Source organism: Macrotis lagotis, chromosome 1, assembly GCF_037893015.1.
Source record: "Macrotis lagotis isolate mMagLag1 chromosome 1, bilby.v1.9.chrom.fasta, whole genome shotgun sequence".
Classification (NCBI taxonomy): domain Eukaryota; kingdom Metazoa; phylum Chordata; class Mammalia; order Peramelemorphia; family Peramelidae; genus Macrotis; species Macrotis lagotis.
This window is the reverse complement of record NC_133658.1, coordinates 906,979,710-907,001,275: the sequence shown is the minus strand read 5'-3', so window position 1 is coordinate 907,001,275 and position 21,566 is coordinate 906,979,710. Positions and strand designations below refer to the sequence as shown.

The window sequence follows — 21,566 nt, the reverse complement described above, 5'->3', positions numbered from 1 at the left end:
CTGGATTATCCAATAATCTCTACATCATCAAAACTATATTCTGGGAAGATTCTGGAAAGTATAAATATTAAATATCAAGCAAAGAACAGTATGACCAACATATCAGTTCCTAAGGACATCACAATCAAGATGGTTTGTAAGTGATCTTTCTATTATCTCAGAGAATAAATTTTTGGGGATTGCAAAAAAAGATGGGATTCTAGGAGGAGGTGCTCATTCTCAATAAGGAGGGCAATTTTTCATGATGAATTGGGAGAGGTTATGTAAAGAAAGAACCCAATTCTAATACTTTTTGGAAACCATCATGGACAATGCAAGTTCATTCATCAATTGACACACATTTAGGGGCAGACTTTCTACAAAGCACTGTGCCAGGCAGAGAGGGAAACTCAAGATTCCATTTTTAGTTTCAGGGACCTTTTGATCTGGTAGTATGACAAGACCCTAAACACTGGTTAATTAATATATAATATTATGTGATAGGGATACTTAGACTATGACTACAAAATATAGGGTTTGGGGGAGACCTGGGGAGGAGATCATTCCAGTTGGGTATTGGGCAGAAATCAGGTCAGGTTACACAAAAGAGCTATCACTTGCATTTTTTTAATGGATAGGGATGCATAGAGTTTAACAGGTCAAAGAAGAGAATATTCTATTTCTATGGAGAAATAGCCTGAGCCTGGTGGGCAGGAATCCGGTTGCATAGAAGATATATCATTTGATTTGGATCAGAGTCCAATATGAGAAAAGGGAGATGGAAAAACATTCTGTTTCACTGAAGAAAGAGTTTAAAAAAAGTTAAGAGATAGGAAAAGTACAATATGAGCTTGAGTGAGGAAAATAGATTAGGGTAGACTGAGCAGACAAAGCATGACCAAGAGAAATATTAGAGAGGACTGCTGTCATTTTGTGAAGGGCCTTGAAAGCCAGGCTAAGCATACTGAAGCTTACTCTAGAGACAATAGAGTTACTGAAGTCTTATTAGCTGAGAAGAGACAGGAACACACACACACATACACACACACAAACGCATATATGTTTATATATATATATATATATTATATATTATATATAATATGTATATTATTTGAAGACTCAGTTGATGGATCAAGGGGAGAATAGTGAAGAGGAAATGAGAGAGCTATCTCCAAATGCTGGAAGGGTTATCCTGGGCAATATGCACTGTCAAGTGTCACCCAAACTGGGGGGATTATATGGATCTAATAGAAAATGTTTCCCGAGCTTGTCAATATTCCCCCCCCCCAATAGAAACCTTCAGGCTCCCTTTTTTCTTGTCTCTGTATTACATTTCAAGTTTCAAAAGGAGCTAATGAGTATTCACTCTCAGGAAGGATGAGGAAGTCTCTAGAAGCAGCAGCTGATTATTGTGGGGCCAATGCCTTCACAGTTTCAGTAGAACAGAGTGTCAACACATTTGACTTCAGTTTCCTGGAAAGATCAGGAAATACCCTTATTCTCCCAGAGCCTCAGTAAAAGGAGGTGGATGCACTAGATAACCTCCAAAGTCCCCTTATTATTCTGATCATGATCTTTTGACTTCCCTGGGAGGCCTTTATTTTTATTTATTTTATTTTTTAAAGTTTTTTGCAAGGCAATGGGGTTAAGTGGCTTGCCCAAGGCCACACAACTAGGTAATTATTACCTAGCTTAATTGCCACTTAACCACCCCATCTTTATTTTTTGTTTCAAAAATCCTTATTCTTATCACCCCAATCTCTTTGATATCTAACTCCTTTTTTTTGAAAAAATAAAATCAATGCTGCTAAGATTAGAAGAGAAGGTAACTTTTAAAGAGAATCTTTAAAGAAATTGTTTCTAGGGGGTGGCTAGGTGGTGCAATGGATAGAGCATCCGCCCTGGAGTCAGAGTACCGGAGTTCAAATCCAACCTCAGACACTTAATCATTACCTAGCTGTGTGGCCTTGGGCAAGCCACTTAACCCCATTGCCTTGCAAAAACAACAACAAAAAGAAATTGTTTCTAATAAATTTTATGGTACCAGCTTCTCCAAGACAGTGCCATTTACAAACCAAAAATAAGAATGCACTACATACGGAAATTAAGTTGAAGCAGGGGAATTCTGAATACCTAGAAAAATGTTCTAATCTTTTTGAATGTTCCATACTGTGGGTGGTGTTTTCCATTCTGTGTTGGCACTTTGCCATCTTCACTTCCTAAACCACCTTAGACTTTTTGGTCACGCCCTTTGGGGTAGAAGAAGACTTAGCATGTCATTCATGGGCAATGAGTGCTATCTTAACTATTCCTTGGAGATCACCCCTGTGGCATAAACACTGGAGCCAAGTACTAAAGCACTCCTCAGGCTGGTCCCACCCACCATGGAAATACATTTGAACAAAGCTCTACTCAGGCAGAAGTCATTTTTCTCTTCCACACTTGTTTGGGCTGTTTTGTCTCTTCTCTTCTCCAAACTGGATCCAGGTGATCCAGTCCATGCTGCTGGAAAAATGAGGTTCCAGCTTTATGTAGCTGAACTGATGTTGATTCAAGTTCCATTCTTTTCCATTTTAATTTTTAATTTAATTTTAATTTAATCCTTCCCCAGCTTGAAACTGTCCCCTTTGCTATTTAGTCTCATCCATTTCTTTTGCTTAACTTTATTACTTTCTTTTTTTTTTTTGAGGCTTCAATATTTTACTCAAGTTGTATTTTTAAGTGGTGGTAAGTACAGCATTTGGAGGGGGAAGGCATCTAATTCCACACAATATGGAAGACTAAAATGTATCCATTAATTGCTTAAAAAAAATTAGTGTGAGAACACAACAGAAGTCCAATTTTGATTCCAAGTGATGTCACTATGTGAGCACAGTTATACAGACTCTTCTTCCCTGCTTATGATTCTTGTCCTAGCAGCCTCTTTGTATGTAACTCAGCCAAAGTGAGTGGAACCACAATGAGACTGGGAATTAAGTACTACATTACTGGCTTCATCACATCAAACTGGCTCCACAACAAAATGGTACAAAGTGGACACCTAAAGGACTCTGCAGACAACTTTTGGCTGAAGTAACTAATCAAGACTGGAACAATTCATAAGGATTTGACTTAAAAAAAAAGTCCCCTTTTCAGACAAGTTTTCACTCCATCAAGGAATGAGCCTCTTTCTACCCACTCAGGATAGATATGTAGCCAAGTTGACTGCAAATGGACCATGAATTCTCAGAAAGTCAAAATTTCATTCATGTAATCAGTTGACACATACTAAGTTTCTACATGTCATTGCCTTCCACTAGCAGCTATCTCTAGATAAAAAAAGGTGGCTCAATGTACACCCTTTCAATCCTTGGAGAATTCTGAAAGCTGTTGTGAGAATCATCACATATCCCCTCAAAACCTGGAACTGAAAGGATCTTTTTTTTTCTGAATCAGGTTTCTTCTGTATCTCTGAAAGGATAACACTTTAAAGCTGTGTCATCTTTAACCTGGAGGTCTAACGTGATTGATACATAGCAATACTTGTGTCCCAGACATACAACATGAAAAAGGTACACTAATTTCTGAAGGTAGCTATCCTGCAAAATATTTTAAAATTATGTAATTGTACAACTTCTTTTATGCTTGAAATTCCAGTCCCAGACCAAGCTTGTGGCCACCAGCATTGACCAGCAAAGCTGATAATGTCAGTTTGATACCTGGTTTTAGAGTCTGTGTGTAACCTAAGCCTATCAGGCTGGAGTTGTTCACCTTAGCAGAGAAAGAGGCATCAGGGTCAATCTGATATTTGGCTGCTATTCCAAAATGAGTGTTGCTATTTCCAGCTGTCCAGGCTAGATTGACAGCAGTTTCCAATTTCTTGTTCACCTTCTGATAAATAGAGCCCCCAAACTCTGTACCATCATTCACATTGGTGTGCAGCTGGAATTCATCAGTCTTGTAACCAACAGCAAAGTTGCTCTGGGTTATCCGAGATTTAGAAGTTTCAAAATTCATCTGGTAGCCTGCCAACCAGCCCTCATAGCCAAGTACCACAGCTCCTCGTATCAAAGGTTCAGATATATAGAAATCCATGTCACAGCCAAGATTGATATGTTCCCGCTTATATCCTGACTTAATCTTAGCACTTTTTTTTCCTAGTGTTAGGCGAGAAGGATGAATCAAAGGTCGACTTCAATCCCCGTGCAAGCTGATCCTCAACAGTAATTTCAGTGCCCAGTGTATTGTCTGTGTTCCATTTTTCTATGAATGTCAAGCCATATTCAGAACATTTACATTTTGTTTCCAAACTGCCTGAAACTTTGCTGGTCTCAGTGTTTACTGAACCTGAACTTGTAAATTCCAGTCCATTCTCAGATTTTGTTTTCAGATCCAGTTTTATTAAGCCAAATCCATAGTCCTTGGTAAACACATCCCTGGCAGATTTTCTAAGGTCAGCATAAGTAGGTGGCACAGCCATTTTCTTCCTCTCCCAGGGGATGCAACGGGAGCAGCAGTGGGTGGTGGACTCCACTTTATTACTTTCTTGAGAAACTACTTTCTCCTTAGAAACTGTGAGGGATATGGGGGGGGGGGGGCGGTGATTGGCTTCCACAAGAATGTGAAGAGGGATGCTAGTTTACATTACAAAGACAAGGGTTTGCCTATATTGGTGTCTTTGGGCAGGCATGTAAGTTAAAGACAAAAGACATAGACTCAACCTGATCAAAACCTGAGATTAGATCAGGTCTGACCCACCTAGTTTTGAGTTAACCTAGGATCTACATTCTTTTCCTTGGTGCATATTCAAGGAGACTACTGCTCCCTCCCCTGTGCTCATTAGTAAAATGAGCAGGGTGGGGAAAATGTATGGGGGCAAATGTATCAATTAGATTGTGACCCCAGCCAATGATTGGCAGGAAGGGGGAGGAACAAGTGCATATAAAACCTAGCATTCCCCCTCTGCCCTTGAGAGCCTTGGTCCTTTTACTAAAATGTCTTAATAAAAGCCATTTTAATCACTCTGGACTAAGTATTTATGAACAATTTATAACAAAACCATTATCAACTTTAATAAATTTATAATCTAGCTATTTCTTCAAATGCCCTAGCTTGTGAACTTGTGTAGTAGTTTGTGGACTTTTTGTAGTAATCTGTGAACTTTGTAGTAGCTTGTAAACTTCTGTTCAATTTGTGAATTAAAATCTAAGCCCTGAATCAGAGATTGGTGAGTTCTTTAGCCCTTTTGGTGTCTCCAGGTGGGCACAGCTATTCCTCTCTCTAGCTTCAAAGTGATTTTAAGATTTTTTTTTAAGATAACTCTTTCTTACTTGTCACATCAGGAAGAAATATCAGCAGTTTTCTCATCCTAAAGTCAAGAAGACTGTCTAGAATCTCTGAAGGTCCAGGTGTGGCTAACCTCTTCCCCATGATCACAGGATGTTTTCATGATACTCCTCAATTCAAAACAAAACTAGTTTTCCCAAGGCCTTGGTGGAAGGCAGCCTCTAGGTGTGCCTCTCCCTCCCCCCCAAAAAAGCTTCATTCTCTGCCCCAGCATGGGGTCCTCTGTCTGAGGTCAATAGAATAATCTGTCAATCAGGGTCCTTGTTCAAGTTGCACAAAGTATGGTAAATAAAAAGATTATACCCAGACTCATTGCCCCATTAGCTGAATGTAAAGAATGAGTGGGTCCAATCATGGATCTAAATCTGTTCCCCTGTGGCACAGAGACACAGACACACACACAGACACAGACACAGACACACACACACACACACACACACACACACACACACAAACACACACACACATTATGTCCTCACTCTGGTATACAGAACCTTCTTACTCTGGCTGGGGACTCAGGTAGCTAAAACTGAGTGACCCCTTTTCCCCTTAGGGGATATAATAACTTCTCCAAGGACAGTGGGAGGAATCTTTGTAGGGGAGGGAGAAAATAATAGGGAAGAATACTTCTTTGTCCTTCATTTTTGAAGAATACCAATGAAATCACCAATGAAATCACAAGTGATCTTGTGCCTAAATTGGATTTAAATGGGCCAGAGTTGAACAAAAAAATTATCCTCATGCTCTCTTCTTGAGTCATTGAAACACAGTGGCAAGACAAAATTAATGCCAAATGGCAATGCCCTGGAATGCAGTGAATAACCTTGGTGTCTTCAATGTCTGACCAAATTCTAGGCACTCCACAAATGCCTTTTTCTACCACCTTCTTGGTCACTGGAAGACATTGTTCTCATTTGCCCTTTCTGCTGGGGAAAATCTTCACATAGAGTAGACAATCTCAGATCTCACTAATGAGTTTGAGGTCTCTTGGTTGTCCTTAATGTGGGAAGACTGGGAGATAGAAAACTACAGAAGGCATGATCTGAGGAAACTAAAGAAACATAGAGCAGGAGAAAGTCAGAGACAAAATTCTTGCCCCATGGGATCCATGTGATTTTTGTTGGGGGTGGGGAGAGAGAGAGAGAGAGAGAGAGAGAGAGAGAGAGAGAGAGAGAGAGAGAGAGAGAGATTAGACTCTTAGAGAGGGGAATGGAGACAGAGTAAACAAACCAGGGCCCCCAGACAAAACAACTCTGAGATTGATCACCAGCAGGGATAACTCCAGGGTGAGCATTCGGGCTCTTTATAGGAAGGGAAGGCAGAGATTCCTTACAAGAGAATGGTGATCACACAGTGTTGCAGAGGTCAGTACAGACTAATGAAAAACCCCTCAGAAGGTACCCATATTAAGGGAAGCATCTAAAAGGGATCCTAATCATAGATGAGTCACTAGATCTGGGATGCCGGAATGGAAGTGAAACTTGGAGTATTCTAGCCCCGAAATAGACAAATGACCAAGTTCCAGTTAAAAGGAGATCAGATGTAGGATCATGTATCCCAGACATAGGCTATGCAGACCAGGCCAGGAGAGTGTTCCCTGAGCTGGGGCCAGAGGAGAAAGTAGAAATTCAGGGCCATCAGTTCACAATGCTAAGACTCAGATCAAGATCTAACCTCATAACAGAACAATCCACGAAGATTCAAATGCACTTTTCAATCAGAAGAGATCTAGGTTTTTATCCCATCCCTGATATAATGGAATACCATTCCATGAATGTAATCTGTGACCACAGACAACTCATTTACCTCTGTTAGCTTGTATCTATCCAGAAAATCAGCTTCCTCTCCTGATTGGCAGCAAAACTCTCACTCTTTTTCTATATATTTTTTATTTATTAGTTTTTCCAACTACATGCAATGGTAGTTTTTAACCAAGCTTTTTTTTCAAGGTTTTGAAGTCCCTCTTCCTTCTCCCTGACAGAAAGCAATCTGATATAGGCTTTATATTTATCAACATTGAACATATTGTGAGAAAAGAATCATATACAAATGAAAGAAAACAATAGAGAGAAAAAAAGACATAATGCTTAAGACAACTTTTAAAAGTTGAAGATAATAAACTTTGGTCTTCATTAAGCTCCACAGTTCCTTCTCTAGACATGGATGGTATTTCCCATCACAAGTGTTTTAAATTTGTCTCAGATTATTCTATGACTGAAAGGAACCAATATGGTTGGCCGTGTTATTAATGTGTGCAATGTTCTTCTGGTTCTGCTTCTTTCACTCAGCATCAATTCATGCAAGTCTTTCCAGGCTTTTCTGAAGTCCCATCTCTCATGGTTTCTTGTACAACAATAGTGTTCCATCATAAACATATACCAGAATTTGTTTAGCTATTCCCAAATTGATGGACATCCCCTCAATTTCCAATTCTTTGCCACTACAAAAAAGAGCTGTGATTCATATGTTTTCACATATGGATTTTTTACTCAAAATTCTATCATTCTTAAAGTAATTTCTCTTTGAATTGTCTTAGAAAGATTCTGAAGATCACCTGGCAGGATAGGGTACAGAACATTGTAATCCTTTGCATAGCTTAACTGACAGGTCTGAGAAGAGAGGGGATGCTAAGCTGTCTAGGTCAATTTTCTCTTATATTGTTCAAACACAGGTCCTAAATGATTGAGAAAATCTCTAGCATGATAAGAAAAGGGATATTAAGCATTCTGAGTCATAGAGGACCAGAATGAGAATCCATGAACATTGTGTCTGTAGACCATTTTCTGTGATCATTTAGGGACCTAGACAGTCTATTCTGGAAAGGAAAAGAGGAAGAAGATCAGGTGGAAGTAGAAATCAAAAGTAAGCCACATTGAGTAAGGCTTGTTCCCCTTGGGGAAAAACCTATTTCTGCATTGACAATGGGATGTTATCTGTGAAGCAGCTGGGAGAGGCAGCAAGAAGAGAAAATCAGAAGCCAAGTCCATGCCCTCTGGCATCTTTGTGATCCTGACAGATAGAAGAGTTCCAGTCCCAGTCTTCTAGAGAAGAAGAGAGAGATAGAGCAGACACTGTTTGGGTCTGCATAGGAACAAACTTGAAGCTAGTTCTCAGCAAGGACACCTCAAAGGTCTTCACTTTGCCTCTAAAGCTCAGGAGGGAAAACCAGAGATTCCTGGCAAGGAGAGAGAGGTGGTTACACACAGTGGGCAACGCAAACTGATGAAGAGTCTCTCAGAAGTTCCCCACAACAGGAGCAGTCCATGGAAGGGACTCCTGGCCACAGGTGAGACTTAGCTTTGCTGTAGTCAAGGGGAAGAAAGGGAGCTTGGGAACTCCTATTCCAGATATAGGCAGGTGAATCCAAATAAAGAACAGGGAGATGGAGACAAGTCCCGGGGCATTCTGTTCCCAGAGAGTCTCTGCAGTCTTGGTCCATGACATTTCACCTGAGCCAGGGACAAAGGGAAAGTAGCAGCTCAGTCCACATCCCTGAGACTCAGGGCAACTTCTAGCACTGGAACCAAGAAACCTCAAAAGAGGCTAAATGAATCTTTATAATTAGAGGAGAACTGAGTATAAATCTCAGCTCCAAGAATTACTAGCTGTGTGGACCATGAGCAGCTCATCTACTCCTCCAAGCTTATGCTTACCTGAAACATTGCCCAGGCTTTAATGGGAAAGACCCTTACTAGCTTTGGAACCAGAAGATCTGGATTCAAATGATGCTGTTGCCATTGTCTAATGCTTGTCATATCTATTAAGTTATTTGGGCCTCAATTTTCTCAACTATAAATGGAAGGGTTTTGATTCATTGATCCATAATGTTTTATCCAGGTCTAAGATCTGATTTCTTTTTTCAAACACAATACTTTTTTGATTCATTTCTTTCTTCATTGTCTTGCCAAGCACCCTTATAAATTCTTTCTGAATCATGAACATAGAGGGGGGTTAAAATGTATTACATAGCAAATTCTCAAATCCTTTGCAGAAACTGAACACACTAAGCTCCCAGCATACAATGAGGCAGGTTTAGAAGCCCTTACCCTAGGGACAGTTCAGTGACCTGGGCCTCTCAGGTGGGTGGGGGTATCTTACTGATCTCTGTCTCCTTCCTTCCCTCTCAGTTTTCATCCTCAGCTGTTGGATTCAGCTGACATCTGCTCAAGATGCTTTCATCACTGTTGTGCCAAACCCACCCTATGGGATAGTGGGTAGAAATGTCATCTTGAACATCCAGGGATTCTCAGGGAAGGCCTTAGTCTATACTTGGTACAGAAAGTCAGTAGACAAGAAAAACGAGATCACTGAGTATATTGCTCTTATTGGAAGGCAGACAGAAACTAATATCCGGCAGAAGGTGCTCCAAAATGGCTCCCTGTTCATCCCTGACCTCGCCCTCAGTGACACTGATGACTATGTTGTTCAAATTCTTGATATCTCAAGAATCGACACAATAGAAGCACGGGGACATTTAGCAGTGTATGGTAAGTGCTGCCCTTCCCTTGGACTTGTCCTCTATCAGTCTAGGCCAAGAGGCCTCCTCTAAATTACTTTAGAGAGCAGGGAAAATCTGGAACAAGACAGCTGGCAACACCAGAAGCTATACAGGAAAGTTTAGTCCTACATAGCATCAGGAATTCTAGGTGAGCAGGACCAAGGTAACCTGTCAAGAATGATTTTGTTTGACATTTGACCTAGAATCCTAGTTTTATCCCTAAGACCTATATCCCAATAAGAGGAGTAGGCTAAGATTAGAAAATACTAATTAACTCTAAGGAAGTCTGAGGGCAGAAAGGACTAAGAAGGGTGTTGGAATAAGGGTGTCAGCTTGACACTGACTCATTTTCTCTTATATTATCCAGGGTCTAAGGCTAAATAAAGTACTTTAGAGAGACTGAAAGTCCAGAAATACTTGAGAGATAAAGGTGATTGGGAGGGGGTAGTCAATATTTGGGAGGCAATTTCCTTCTTCCTTCCAGCTTTCCCAGGGCATGCTGTGAAAATAGGAGCAGTTACTGAGGACTCAGAATGGTACCTGGCCTCTCCTGTTGTACCTGAAGCAAGCAAACTATTCCTGAAGTTCACTTGTTTGAAGATACTTATTAGTCCAAAGTTCAGAGGGAGCATTGCTAGGCCCTCCCTTATAGAGTAGTAGACCTTATGGGAGGAGAAGGGCATCCAAGTCTGGGGGGCATAGTTCCCCTTCTCAGGAGAGGACACTGTAGTAGTTGGAATCCAGGAAAGAAGCTTAACCAACTGAACTCTGAAGATTATAAGAAGAAGAGGACACCAAGAGGATCAATAAAAGGAACTAAAACAAGAAATTTATGTAGGGTAAAGACTTTGAGTTTCTCGGTAGAATCATCTCAGGTCTGAAGGCAACAGAAGATTGACCCCTTCAGGAGACCTAAGATGAGCCAGGTTCTCCCAGGGCTTACCCTCCTTAGAGGAGGGTGGGAATGAGAAAAGAAGAGAACTCTAGATATGGGATAAGGAAATCTGGATTCCTAATTCAGTTCCAGCATATACTTTTAATCTCAGATTAGTTATCTCAGTTTTATGATTCTCCATTGCTTCATTTGTCAAATAGGGATAGTAATCTCAGCATTCCCTGCTTCTCTGGCAATCTGAGGGAAAATCCTTGAAGTAATGCAGATGGAAAACTTCACTCCTCCTTGGATGCTCCATTAGCTTCTCCTACTCAATCTCAACCAACAAATGAATCTGGCAGTTAAATTATTCAGTAGAGTACTGGATTAGGTGAACAGTCTTCTAAGATAATTTGGGGAAGGGGTGTCAATTGACAAAGTTTCTTGGGGGAGGTGGAAAATGTCAGCCTGGAAAAGATTTCAGCAGGGATCTTCCAGTGAAAATTCATGGAGGATGATAGCAGGAGACAAAGGAAAGAAGAATACCTGGATTCTAGTAAATTCTCTCTCAATTCTAACTTGATCTGAAAAATTTTAGGAAGGAAATCAAGCGTGTTAGAATATTGAATGTCTAGGGAAGAGAAGTGTAAAATTCATCCAGGAGGAAACTCTACTGACCTGAGTAATACAGGGTGGAGCAAGAGAGAGAATCTGGGAAGAACTTGCTTCCCCCTAACTTTCTGCAATGATGCACTGAAACAAGAAGGGCTCATTTGGGGATAAAGTCTTCTGTGTTAGGCTTCTGGGCTGCTGTGTTGTGTTTCTCAAGGAGCATGAGATCTCCAGCCTGCTAGGATTCCCTCCCTACTCTTGCTATACATGGCTCTGAATGGCTCCTGTCCCATGAGAAGTTGATTCCTTGCTTTGCCCTCCTCACTTCTTGTTGGCTATTTATTCTGATCCCTTCCTATAGCCTGGGTATCTTGCTTATTGTTCTGGGTCAACAAAGTAGGGACTGCCCATGATGAGTGAGTTCCCTGGAAATCTCAAACCACCATCTACTGTTTCTTCTCTTCTCTATTATGGAGCTTCCCTTGGAATGGTTAAAACTGGTGCTTTGGCCTATGAGAGAAAACAGAGCAAGAAAGAAGCTCAGAGACCACGTAATTCAGTGTGACTCTGACTATACTCTCTTCCTAGAATGTATATAGGTTGTCTTCATCATCATCATCATCACTGTTGCTGTTGTTTAAGGGTATTTGTATAGTGAAAGAACATTAGATTTAGATCTAGGAAAAGTTGAGATCAAGTGTTACTTCTGGGCATTCATTTCGTGTCTTTGCCTTGAACAACTTTCTAAGAGGTGAAAGAAGTTTGACTTTGGAGTCACAGAACCTGGTTTCAAATCCAACTCTGCTATTTGGGGGTCTATTTGATCCCAGAACAACCATACCATTGGATCTCTCTTTTCTACTCAGAACTAAATCAGGGATTCTTAGTTTTCATGGTATCTGTCGATATACATATGAAAAAATTCTATCTTTATTTTTTATTTCATTTGTAATCCTTTTTGTTTTTCATTGTATGAATTTTAAAAGCAAGATTCTGAGAAGGGTCCATAAGCTTCCTCAGACTCATTGCCCAAGGGATGCAGGAAACAAAGAACATGATGAGTTAGCAATTCAACTCATCTCTGAGGACTCTGGCAGCTAAAAGGCTGCCATATGGTAACCATATGAAGTATGATCCAAATCTTAGAGGTGGCAGAGCATGGGTCAGGTCCTTGAGGTAGATAGCCAGTGATCAGTCCTAATTATTGTCTGCATCTCTAGGTCTTGCATTTTTGAACTGGAGCTTTCTATAGTGTGAGTAAAGAGGACAGAGTGTCTTGGTAACTGGAAACCATTTTATTTAGACATTGGTTGAAAGAATTGGAAAAGAGATGTCAAGGGATATAAACACTTCCTGAGGAATGTGCTGCCCTCAGAGATAATCTGTTCCCTTTTGTCTTAGGATATTCAGGCAGAGGATGAATGTCTACTCATCTAGAAGGATATAAATGATATTCTTGCTCCTATATGAGTAGGTCCTTTTGTGATTCCAATTAGTTGTGAGATTCTATGATTGTTTTTAATTACAAACCAAAAATGACAGTAGTGCTCAATCTGCCAGTAGAACCTTCCAAGTGATAAGGTACTGATAATTCAGAATAAGAAGAATAACTTAGATTGGGGCAGTCTAGAACTCTCTGTCATGAAGAGGTTTTAACCCAATATGTCCCAAAATGAATTATGTATACTGTGAGCTCCTCCTCCTTAGAGGTTTTCCATTACAAAAAGGATAGAAAAATGTGGTTTACATCATAGCACAGGTGAAGTTATCACTAGCTCACCATCATAATCTAAGAGGAATGGGTTGCCTTAGCAATTAGAAAGCTCTCTGTATCCTATAATAATCTTAGAAACTGTTGGTAAAATACATGTTCATTCATCATTCAACACAAGTTTAAGTAAAAACCTTATATAAAAACTCTGTGCTAGACAATGAGAAAAAAAGGTTAAACTAAGACCCCTTTCCTATTTTCAAGGAACTTACTATCCAATAAAAGCATCAATACAGGAAACTGATATAATATTACATAATAAGCATTTTTATACTGTGGTTGAAAAATATTGTATTATGGAAGACCTAAGGGCAAAAGAGCATTCCAATTCAGAATTTGACAGAAATCAAGTCTAGTTTCATGGAAGAGTCATCATTTGAGCTATATTTTAAAGGATAGTAGAAAGAATGAAACTGGTCAAAGGGGAAAAGGGAGAATATTCTATTTCTTTGAAGAAATAGTCCAAGTAAAGTTTCAGAGGTGGGAAAGTGCAGTATATGTTTGAATGTGCAGTGAAGATCAATATAGTATGAGCGAGGGCTGCTGTCATTTTGGGAAGGGTTTTTGAGTACTAGTCTAAGAAAACCAAACATTACTTGTTAGGTAAAAAAGGAGTCTCTGAAGTCTTATTAGAAGACTTTACCAACATAAATCTAGTTGGTCTGCTATTCACAAATAGTGGATGAACCATCAAAGTTGAACCTAACACTCAAGGGTTAAAGTTTTGTTTAATGTGGCTTTTGTTATATCTCTACTTCATTTGTGACTTGGTTCAAACAACATGAAGATACGAAAATCTGGGGATTCTAGAGTACATTTTAATCTCTCAAATCTAGGGAAAATTGGTCTCTGCTCTAAGTTAAGGTACTGAAAATAAAGGAAATAGAGCTGTGAGTCAGCAGAAGTCCTTGCACAAATACTTTTGTTAAATGCTTTGTCATTGAGAGACAAGATTAAGTAAAAGAAGAAAGAAGAGATGCTTTCATCCAGTTCTCCATCATAGTCACCTCAAGAGAAGTATGAAAAGTACTAATGATACAGTGAAAGCAAAACCTAGTGAGTAATTTTTTTTTGCCCAATCAACAAAGATACAAACCCCAAAGTCTGGGTTCATGGACTAACCAGGAAAGGGGAAAGAAGACTAGAATGAAAGTCTCACTCTGTGTACATGGGCAAGTATTGGGAAGGGATTCAGCATAATCCATTAACTATGGAGCAGCAAGAGGAACTAACTGGCAGCCCTGCTGTCTGCAATCTGCAGAATCAGTGTTGACTGAGTAGGAAACCTATATCCAATAGTGGGAGTAGCTGTGGGCCTGAGCCTGCATAACTGGGAAATACATTCTCCCATCTGAGTCTGAGGCTTTCAGCTGAGTGGGTGCAGAGCTCAGAACAAGGGGAAACCTATAATTCTGGACCAACAGAACCTTGCAACTACCAGGCAGACACCTGAGACAACAGTAGTCTACCAAAACTCTTACTAGGGACAAGCTTAAAATCATGTTGCCACAATCTAAATCTAAGGGAAGAGCTTCTAAAATTGAGACAGAGGACATTTACATTAATGATCAGAGAAACTTGGATTGTTATCATTATAGAGGTATTCTGAATGGAAAAAAAATATAGCCTTACCATCAACAATGGCATACATCCCCCAAACTGAATATAATACCAGCAGTGGGAGAGATAAATCTTTAATGAAAAAGAAAACTTCCAAACTCTCCATCTCTCTGTGTGTCTGGCTCTCTTTTTCTCTGTCTTTTTGTCTGTCTGTCTCTTTCTGTCTCTCCCTTCTCTCCTATATAAAGGAGACAGCGAGCAGAGAGGGAAAATTATTTTTAAAAAAGATAGAGGGAAATACACAAAGTTTAACTCCATATATAATTTTGATTAAATTGCACATAAAACAGAAAAAACTTGCAAGGTGGATCAGAAAGTAATATCAACAATATAAGGAACAAATCTGAAAAATAAAGATCCAAATGAGAAAAGTAAAAGAGCTAGAGAAAAATCTATTATGCTTTAGCCAAAGTCAAAACTAAAACATAGTAGCAATCATGATCTGAGTTTTAATCATGATCTTAGTTTTAAAAATTCACAGGGAAATTGCATTATGATGAAAAATACTATAGTAGCAAGTTATTGCACACGCACACACACACACACACTCACACATACAAAAACAATGAATATACAAATGGCATAGCATCTAACTGGCTAAAGGAAAAGCTAAACAAATTCTGAGAGAAAGAAGAAAAGTATATAGTCATGGACCTTAATGTACCTCTCCTTGGATCCAAAAATATGATATACAAAAATGAAAGGAGAAGAAGGTTAAAACCTGGGAAGAATTTTTGAAAAAAAAATGTTTGGATGTGATGTACCTCTGATAATTATTGTCCAGGTATAGAAAAGAGCATGCATACTTCTCAGCTGTGTGAGACAATTTTACAAAAACTGACTTGGTATTAGGACAAAAAATGTCAGAAACAAATGCTAAAAAAGTATTAAGCACATCTTACTTAACACAAAGTAGTAAGAATTATAGCCAACAAAGGAATGTTGAAGAAAACATTGAAAATAAGAGTAAATATTCTAAATAATTTGTAGTTCAAGGACTGTTTTGTCATTTCTCCTTTTGTCCAGAGTAAGTCATCTCACTTCCATGAGCAAATATTAATTCATCCTGTAGCAAAGGGAAACTTTTATAATCAATGGCAATACATTGAACACTTGTAAGACAAAGAAGAAGACATACGCTGAAAGAAAGACTGGAAGAAGGAAGACCAGTAAAGAGGCTATTGGGAAAATTCCAATGGAGACTGATGAGGGTTTGATTTTCCAGGGTAATGGTGAGGGAGAAAAATATAGGTTCATATGCCCTAAAGTTGTGATGAGTCTTACAGATAGATCATCTATCCCACATGGCTTGATTTTATAGATTGGAAAATTGATGTCCATAGAAGAGAAAGAACTCACCCAAGAATACATAGTTAGCAACTGACAGGGTCAGGATTCTAATATAGGACCCTAAATTTTAAATCCAGAGCTCTTTCTATTCCAGTGCTTTGACTTGCAAGGATAAATATGAGATAGTCATTTGAAAGTTTACAAAGAGAAAGGTAACACAGGAAGAACTTAAGGAAGATTAGATCTGAACAGTTGTATAAAGGATGAATAGAAAGGTGGGAGAACAGAGGTAGAAAAATTGATAAGAAATTTTATTGCCATAGTTTGGAAGAGTAGAGATGAGGGAGTCTAGACTAGAAGTTGAGAAGAGGGGGAGAGAGATGTGAAAGATACTCTCCAAGGAGAATCAATGTAAATAGCCAAACACTAGGGAAGTTATTGGCAATTTGATATGAGAGACTTGAAGGAGAGAGGACAAAGTTATTTCCTATTCTTCTTCTCCTCTCTATCTATAACAGTTAAGTCCCCAAGAAAGGGCAATGGCTCCACAGTCTACATAGGGGAAATCAAGGTTATTTTTCTTTTCTTTTGTCCACAGACAGAGAAAATAAATTCTTGCTATCTGGAAGGGCCATCTTAGGAATTGTGTTTGGAGGTCTGGCTGGAGTGATTCTCATTGGGGGCTTAATCTATTTCCTGTTCTTCAGAAAGACTGGAAGGTAAAATAATGCTTTCTTTCATTTTCCTCCCTCCTAGTCTGTCTCCTTGAATGGGGGATAAATAGCAACATGCACTCTGTACTCTTTTTTTGGACCTGAGCTACCTCCCTTTACAAATTGAAACTTTTCTTAACACTAATTCCTTTTGGTTGCTTCCTTCTCTGGGTTTTCATTTTATCCCATACCTCACATTTGCTAGCATCTTAAAAATAGGGTTTTTCTTTCCCATTTGGGTAGGGACTAGACTTGCCCTTTCCTCTTATATCCTCGAAGAAACTGAAGCCTAAGACAAGACAGAGAAGAAGAATAGAGAGAAAGAAGATGGGTTACTATTCACAATATATGGAGAAACCAAGTGAGGGAAAATGCTACAGAGACAGACCCAAAGTACATGGACAAACTGAATAAGAGGTGAATATAAGGTTGTATATAAGGATAAGACATGAAGCCTGAGGATATTCAAAGACAAATCTTAACTATATTTCAAAGGTCTCTTCCAGTGGGAGAAATATTTTATTTTGCATGGGAATGTCAGTCCCACATGTATGTTCTTTCTTAAGGGCCAGCAAACACTACTTTTCAGAGAAGGGCCATTCAGCATCTGAACGTGGTAAGTGAAAACTCCAACCTATGAAACCAGTATTTAATGGTGGTTTAAAGTCTATGGTTCCAATCACAGTCTCTTTTCTTTATATCAAGGAGAACCTATGAGTTTTTCTTTTTAAAAGAGGGCCAACTCCATTTGCCTTTTTTTTTGGTAGGAAGACCATGAAGACTCAAACGATTAAACTCAGAAAAGAATCCTCTATTCGATTCTTTTTAAACAGAATCAATGAACATGTACACTCATTAGGCACTGTCAAAGTCCCCAAAATTTAGAGGATTTAGAGTTAAGTTGCTATTTATTTGTGCAAAGCATGGAGATGGTGGTTCTCAACACTCTCCACTCCCTTTTCTACTACTTTTCTCATACTCTAATTCTGAACATCTGTGTAACCTGGGGAAAAAAAAAACCACAATTTCCTCATATATAGGTATGTATGCATGTATATATGTATGGGGAGGAGGGACTGGATATCTGACCTCTGTAGTTCCTTTCACCTTAATAGCTATGCTTCTAAATCACTGATCAAATGAAAGTTGACTTTTAAGCATAATATTAGAGCCACTGTGTTTTTTTTTTATATTCACTGTGGATTGTCATCACAAAGAACTAATCCCCACATAGCCAATCTATTGAACATGAGCCTCTCTATATCTAGTGATAGAAGCCTTCCAGATTTGTGGTCCCAGTGGAATAGACTTTGGCACCTCAAGGAAGTCTCTTGCCTTGTGATCAAAATGACACATTCCTTATTCTTCTCGAGTTCATATTCTCATGGAGTTTTTCTTTTCTCTCCATTAAGACAGGTTCAGAGATGTGATGAAAAGATAGGGCCCACCTGGAATCAGACACAAGAAGGATAGCTCTTAGAACCAAAGACCTGAAGGTCTGAACAAATCTCAACCTGCACATCCCATTATAAAATCTTAGTATACTACAACTTCAGACCTTTAGATTAAAGAGACCTTATAATTTCATCATTTAGCATTTTCTCACCTCAAGCCTCTTGGATATCTGACTTCCTTTAAGGATCAACTAACATTCTACTTTCTATTAGAAGCCTTTCCTGATGCCCCTTAATTCTAGTGCCTTCCTTCTATTGATTATATCTTCAGCTTCTTCTGTCTATATCTTACTGTACATGATCTGACTGTTTTTAGACTATTATGTCCTTGAGGGTAGGAATTGTCTTCACTGTTCTTAGAATGCCCAATGCTTAGCACAGTGTGTCCCACATAAGAGACACTAAATAAATGTTTATTTACTGACTTACTCTGGGAGAGATGGAGAGAAGGAATTCTCTTGTAGCTTCTTCATCTGTTTGCTGAGTCAGTCCGTTATTGAATTTAGGATCAGGATACAGTCTTGGTTTCTCTCCATCTAGGTGAGGAAACCACCACTGCTGGCATACAAGGATCAGCTATGTCTGCACAGGTAGGAACAAAAGGTCTTTCACCAGCTAGAAATATTTTGCCTTGGGAAATTACAGGATTAGGAAGTGGAATCAGAAGTCAGGTAAGAGTTGACTTGATTATGGTTCCAGAACTGGAAAACAGAAGAGAAGGGAAGGTTAGGGTAAGGGTATTATTTTGGGAGTTCTAGGAGTGAAAGGGTCAAGTCCTGGAGACTTGTCTATGGATCAGAGAAGCTGGGGAGCAGTAGTCTGGGAAGGAAGTGACTCGTAGATATAACTCAGAACTGGATTCCTGGGAAATTCCTAAAATAACCACCATGCAAAACAGAGCTTTTTTATAATAGAAGTTCTGGGTAGGAAAAGAATAAGTCTTTCCAGGATTTATTATTCAATGTATATGTAATAACAGGTGCTAAAAAGTGATGATGATGATGATGTTTTCCTTAATTCTCAAAGAAAACCATGATATTAGAGAGATGATGCCATGAAAAGCAAGTGCATTGAACTGGGTGTAGTACTAAGTCACCAGCCTTACTTTCTTCTCCAGAGCCATCTGGGTCCAATATTCAGATATGAATTAGGTTGACTGGGGGTGGTTCTGGATGGGAGACAATTAGGATTAAGCGACTTGCCCAAAGTCACCTAGCTAATAAGTGTCAAGTGTCTGAGATTGGACTTGAACTCCCGTTCCCATGGCTTCAAGGTCAGTGCTCTATCCATTGCACCTGTCGAATGGATGCAAATGGAATGGGCTCCACACTAGGAGTCCCCAATAAAAGCTGTATGATCACTTGTCATATAAGTTGTCAAGGACATTCATGTTAGGTTCTGGGTAAATTTTTATATCCTTTGAGATCTCTCAGATTCAAGATTATGAACTTTCTAAAATTCCTTCTGATTATCACATTATCAGTTTCCTTCTAAATCAAGCATTCTCTGTCCTAAATTTCTTTCCAATTCTGGTTTGTAGAGACTTTTACTAACTGTTATTTCCCTTCCATAGGACCTGGCTTCCTCCTGTGCTTTTCCTGAAATCCCACCCATGAGTCCCTATCAGGTATGTGCACAAAGAGGCTTTAGAATTCACTCAGGACCAAAGGAAGAGTTGAAAAAGCTTGTTGAGGAGGAACTTCTTCTTGATAATGGGACAAGGAACAGGAAAAAAAAGTCAGGGTGGAGGGAAGGGAAGACAAAATTTGGGGAGGGAAGAGTCTTCCTGGTCCCAAGCTCTAATATGGGATGCCAGTAACATTTCGTCTCTCTATCCCCAGTCACTGGATATCAGCAGAGTGGATGTTTATGAAAGACTCTAACCCTGGAAGAAACCTCAAGGTCAAAGAAGAAAGGAAAGTACTTAGAGATGTTGTGACAACCTTCTCTTTTCTTTCATTAATGGGATTTCTGAGTCTTCTCTCAGAGAAGAAGAGAGAACAAGACTGAATTTGGGGGGAAGAGGGCTTTCAGGGACCCAAGGGCACCCACATCTCCCAGAGAGCTGGTTATAAACTAAGGCAATCAGTGGAATGAATTTGGCACACATTCTTTTTCTCCCCAAGTGCTTTAATATTTTCATCATCTCAAAATTTTCCTATTGCTGTTTTATTCTCTCCTTTACTAAGCAAAAATCCTTTTGGAAACTTCCACATTTATACCTGATGAACTCCTGGGTGTAGGTGATTGGGTGCATAGTCTTAAGGGCTATTGATCCTGCCCCACAGAACACAGAACCTACCCCTAGAAATCTCCCAAATGTCTCTTGGATTATTTGCTTCCATATCTCAGAGGGCATCTTCTCCAATCCAGACATGAGGAAGGAATCCCTAATCAAACATCCCTGGAAATGGTCATCTGGTCTGACCTTGAGCTTCCTAGAGTTAAGGAAATCACTCTCTTGAGGTAACTTCTTGGTTATGAAGCAGCTAGGGAATGCAGTGGATGGAATGTTGGATGGGTGAAGGTGAGGAAAAAATGAAATCAAATCTGGCCCCATCTACCGACTAGTTGTGTGACTCAGGCCAAGCCAATAAATCTCTATCTCATCGTTTTCATTTTCAAACCATAGCACTTATATCTCAGCATCTTCGTGTGAATCAAATGAAATATGAAACACAAAGCAAATTACACAACTTCAGACACTATATAAAGGGTAGCTCTTGTTAACACATTGCACAACTGAAAAGCTCTCATTTGGGGGCAAGTGGTTCCTGTTTGGAGCCCCAGATGATCCCATATTGAATTTAATTTCTCTTCGCCTCATCCATCTCATACTTTAGCCAGGGTGGGGACCCTCTGTCCCCATCTTCCCTTCAGAGAAACCTGGGCCCCTCTGTCTTGGGCTTTCCTCTAGAAAATGAAGGCAATATGGGCCCCTTCCTTCTGGGGTTCCTCTCCTGGCTCTGGGAACACCCAGGTCTCAGACCCAGGCAGTCAGACTTCTGGCTTTTGGAGAATATTCTGATTTGAGCTCTGCTGGGCACAAATAGTAAGGGAGTATCAGTGACAGTTTTCCTCCCCCTCCTAAGCCCCAGCAATGCTCCCTCTGCCTCATGGAATTTTAAGCATCTTGGGATAGATGTACTTCAGGAATAGACTGCATGCCTCAGGCACAACTTGAAGGGGTCAGATATCATTCTGAGTCCCTAATGGCCCTAATGGCCCCTTTCATAGCACAGGATCTTAGAAGTTGGGGACCTCTGAGCCCTCCTGGGATCTCTGTGAATATAATCAGTTGGTTTGGGATTAGAGAGTTCTCACCTCTCTTATCTATTCTGCATAGAAGTGCATCATGTTTTGCAATCTCCTGCTCCCTGGGTAAGGAATTTAGGGAGGCCTCTTACCCCAGACAAAGGCAAGGTATTGA

The 21,566-nt window shown here is 39.7% G+C and overlaps 1 protein-coding gene and 1 pseudogene across 1 annotated transcript; one reads left to right on the top strand and one right to left on the bottom strand.

Moving 5' to 3' along the window:
- Window positions 1-3,582: 3,582 nt before the first annotated feature.
- Window positions 3,583-4,444, bottom strand: LOC141491968 (non-selective voltage-gated ion channel VDAC1 pseudogene; annotated as a pseudogene).
- A 3,794-nt stretch (window positions 4,445-8,238) lies between these two features.
- LOC141491954 (uncharacterized) lies at window positions 8,239-21,059 on the top strand. Its single transcript, XM_074192667.1, has 7 exons — window positions 8,239-8,590; window positions 9,432-9,791; window positions 16,568-16,688; window positions 17,249-17,298; window positions 18,677-18,726; window positions 19,710-19,763; window positions 19,978-21,059. Exons 1-7 carry the CDS (start codon window positions 8,527-8,529, stop codon window positions 20,017-20,019), a joined length of 741 nt encoding a protein of 246 aa, XP_074048768.1. The 5' UTR covers window positions 8,239-8,526; the 3' UTR covers window positions 20,020-21,059.
- Window positions 21,060-21,566: the final 507 nt, after the last annotated feature.

Excerpts from the sequence above, each read along its gene's own strand:
- LOC141491954 (XM_074192667.1), top strand. The coding sequence starts at position 8,527 with ATGAAGAGTCTCTCAGAAGTTCCCCACAACAGGAGCAGTCCATGGAAG. Across the intron at positions 18,727-19,709 it reads GATCAGCTATGTCTGCACAG|GACCTGGCTTCCTCCTGTGC; the intron begins GTAGGAACAAAA and ends TCCCTTCCATAG. Across the intron at positions 19,764-19,977 it reads CACCCATGAGTCCCTATCAG|TCACTGGATATCAGCAGAGT; the intron begins GTATGTGCACAA and ends CTCTATCCCCAG.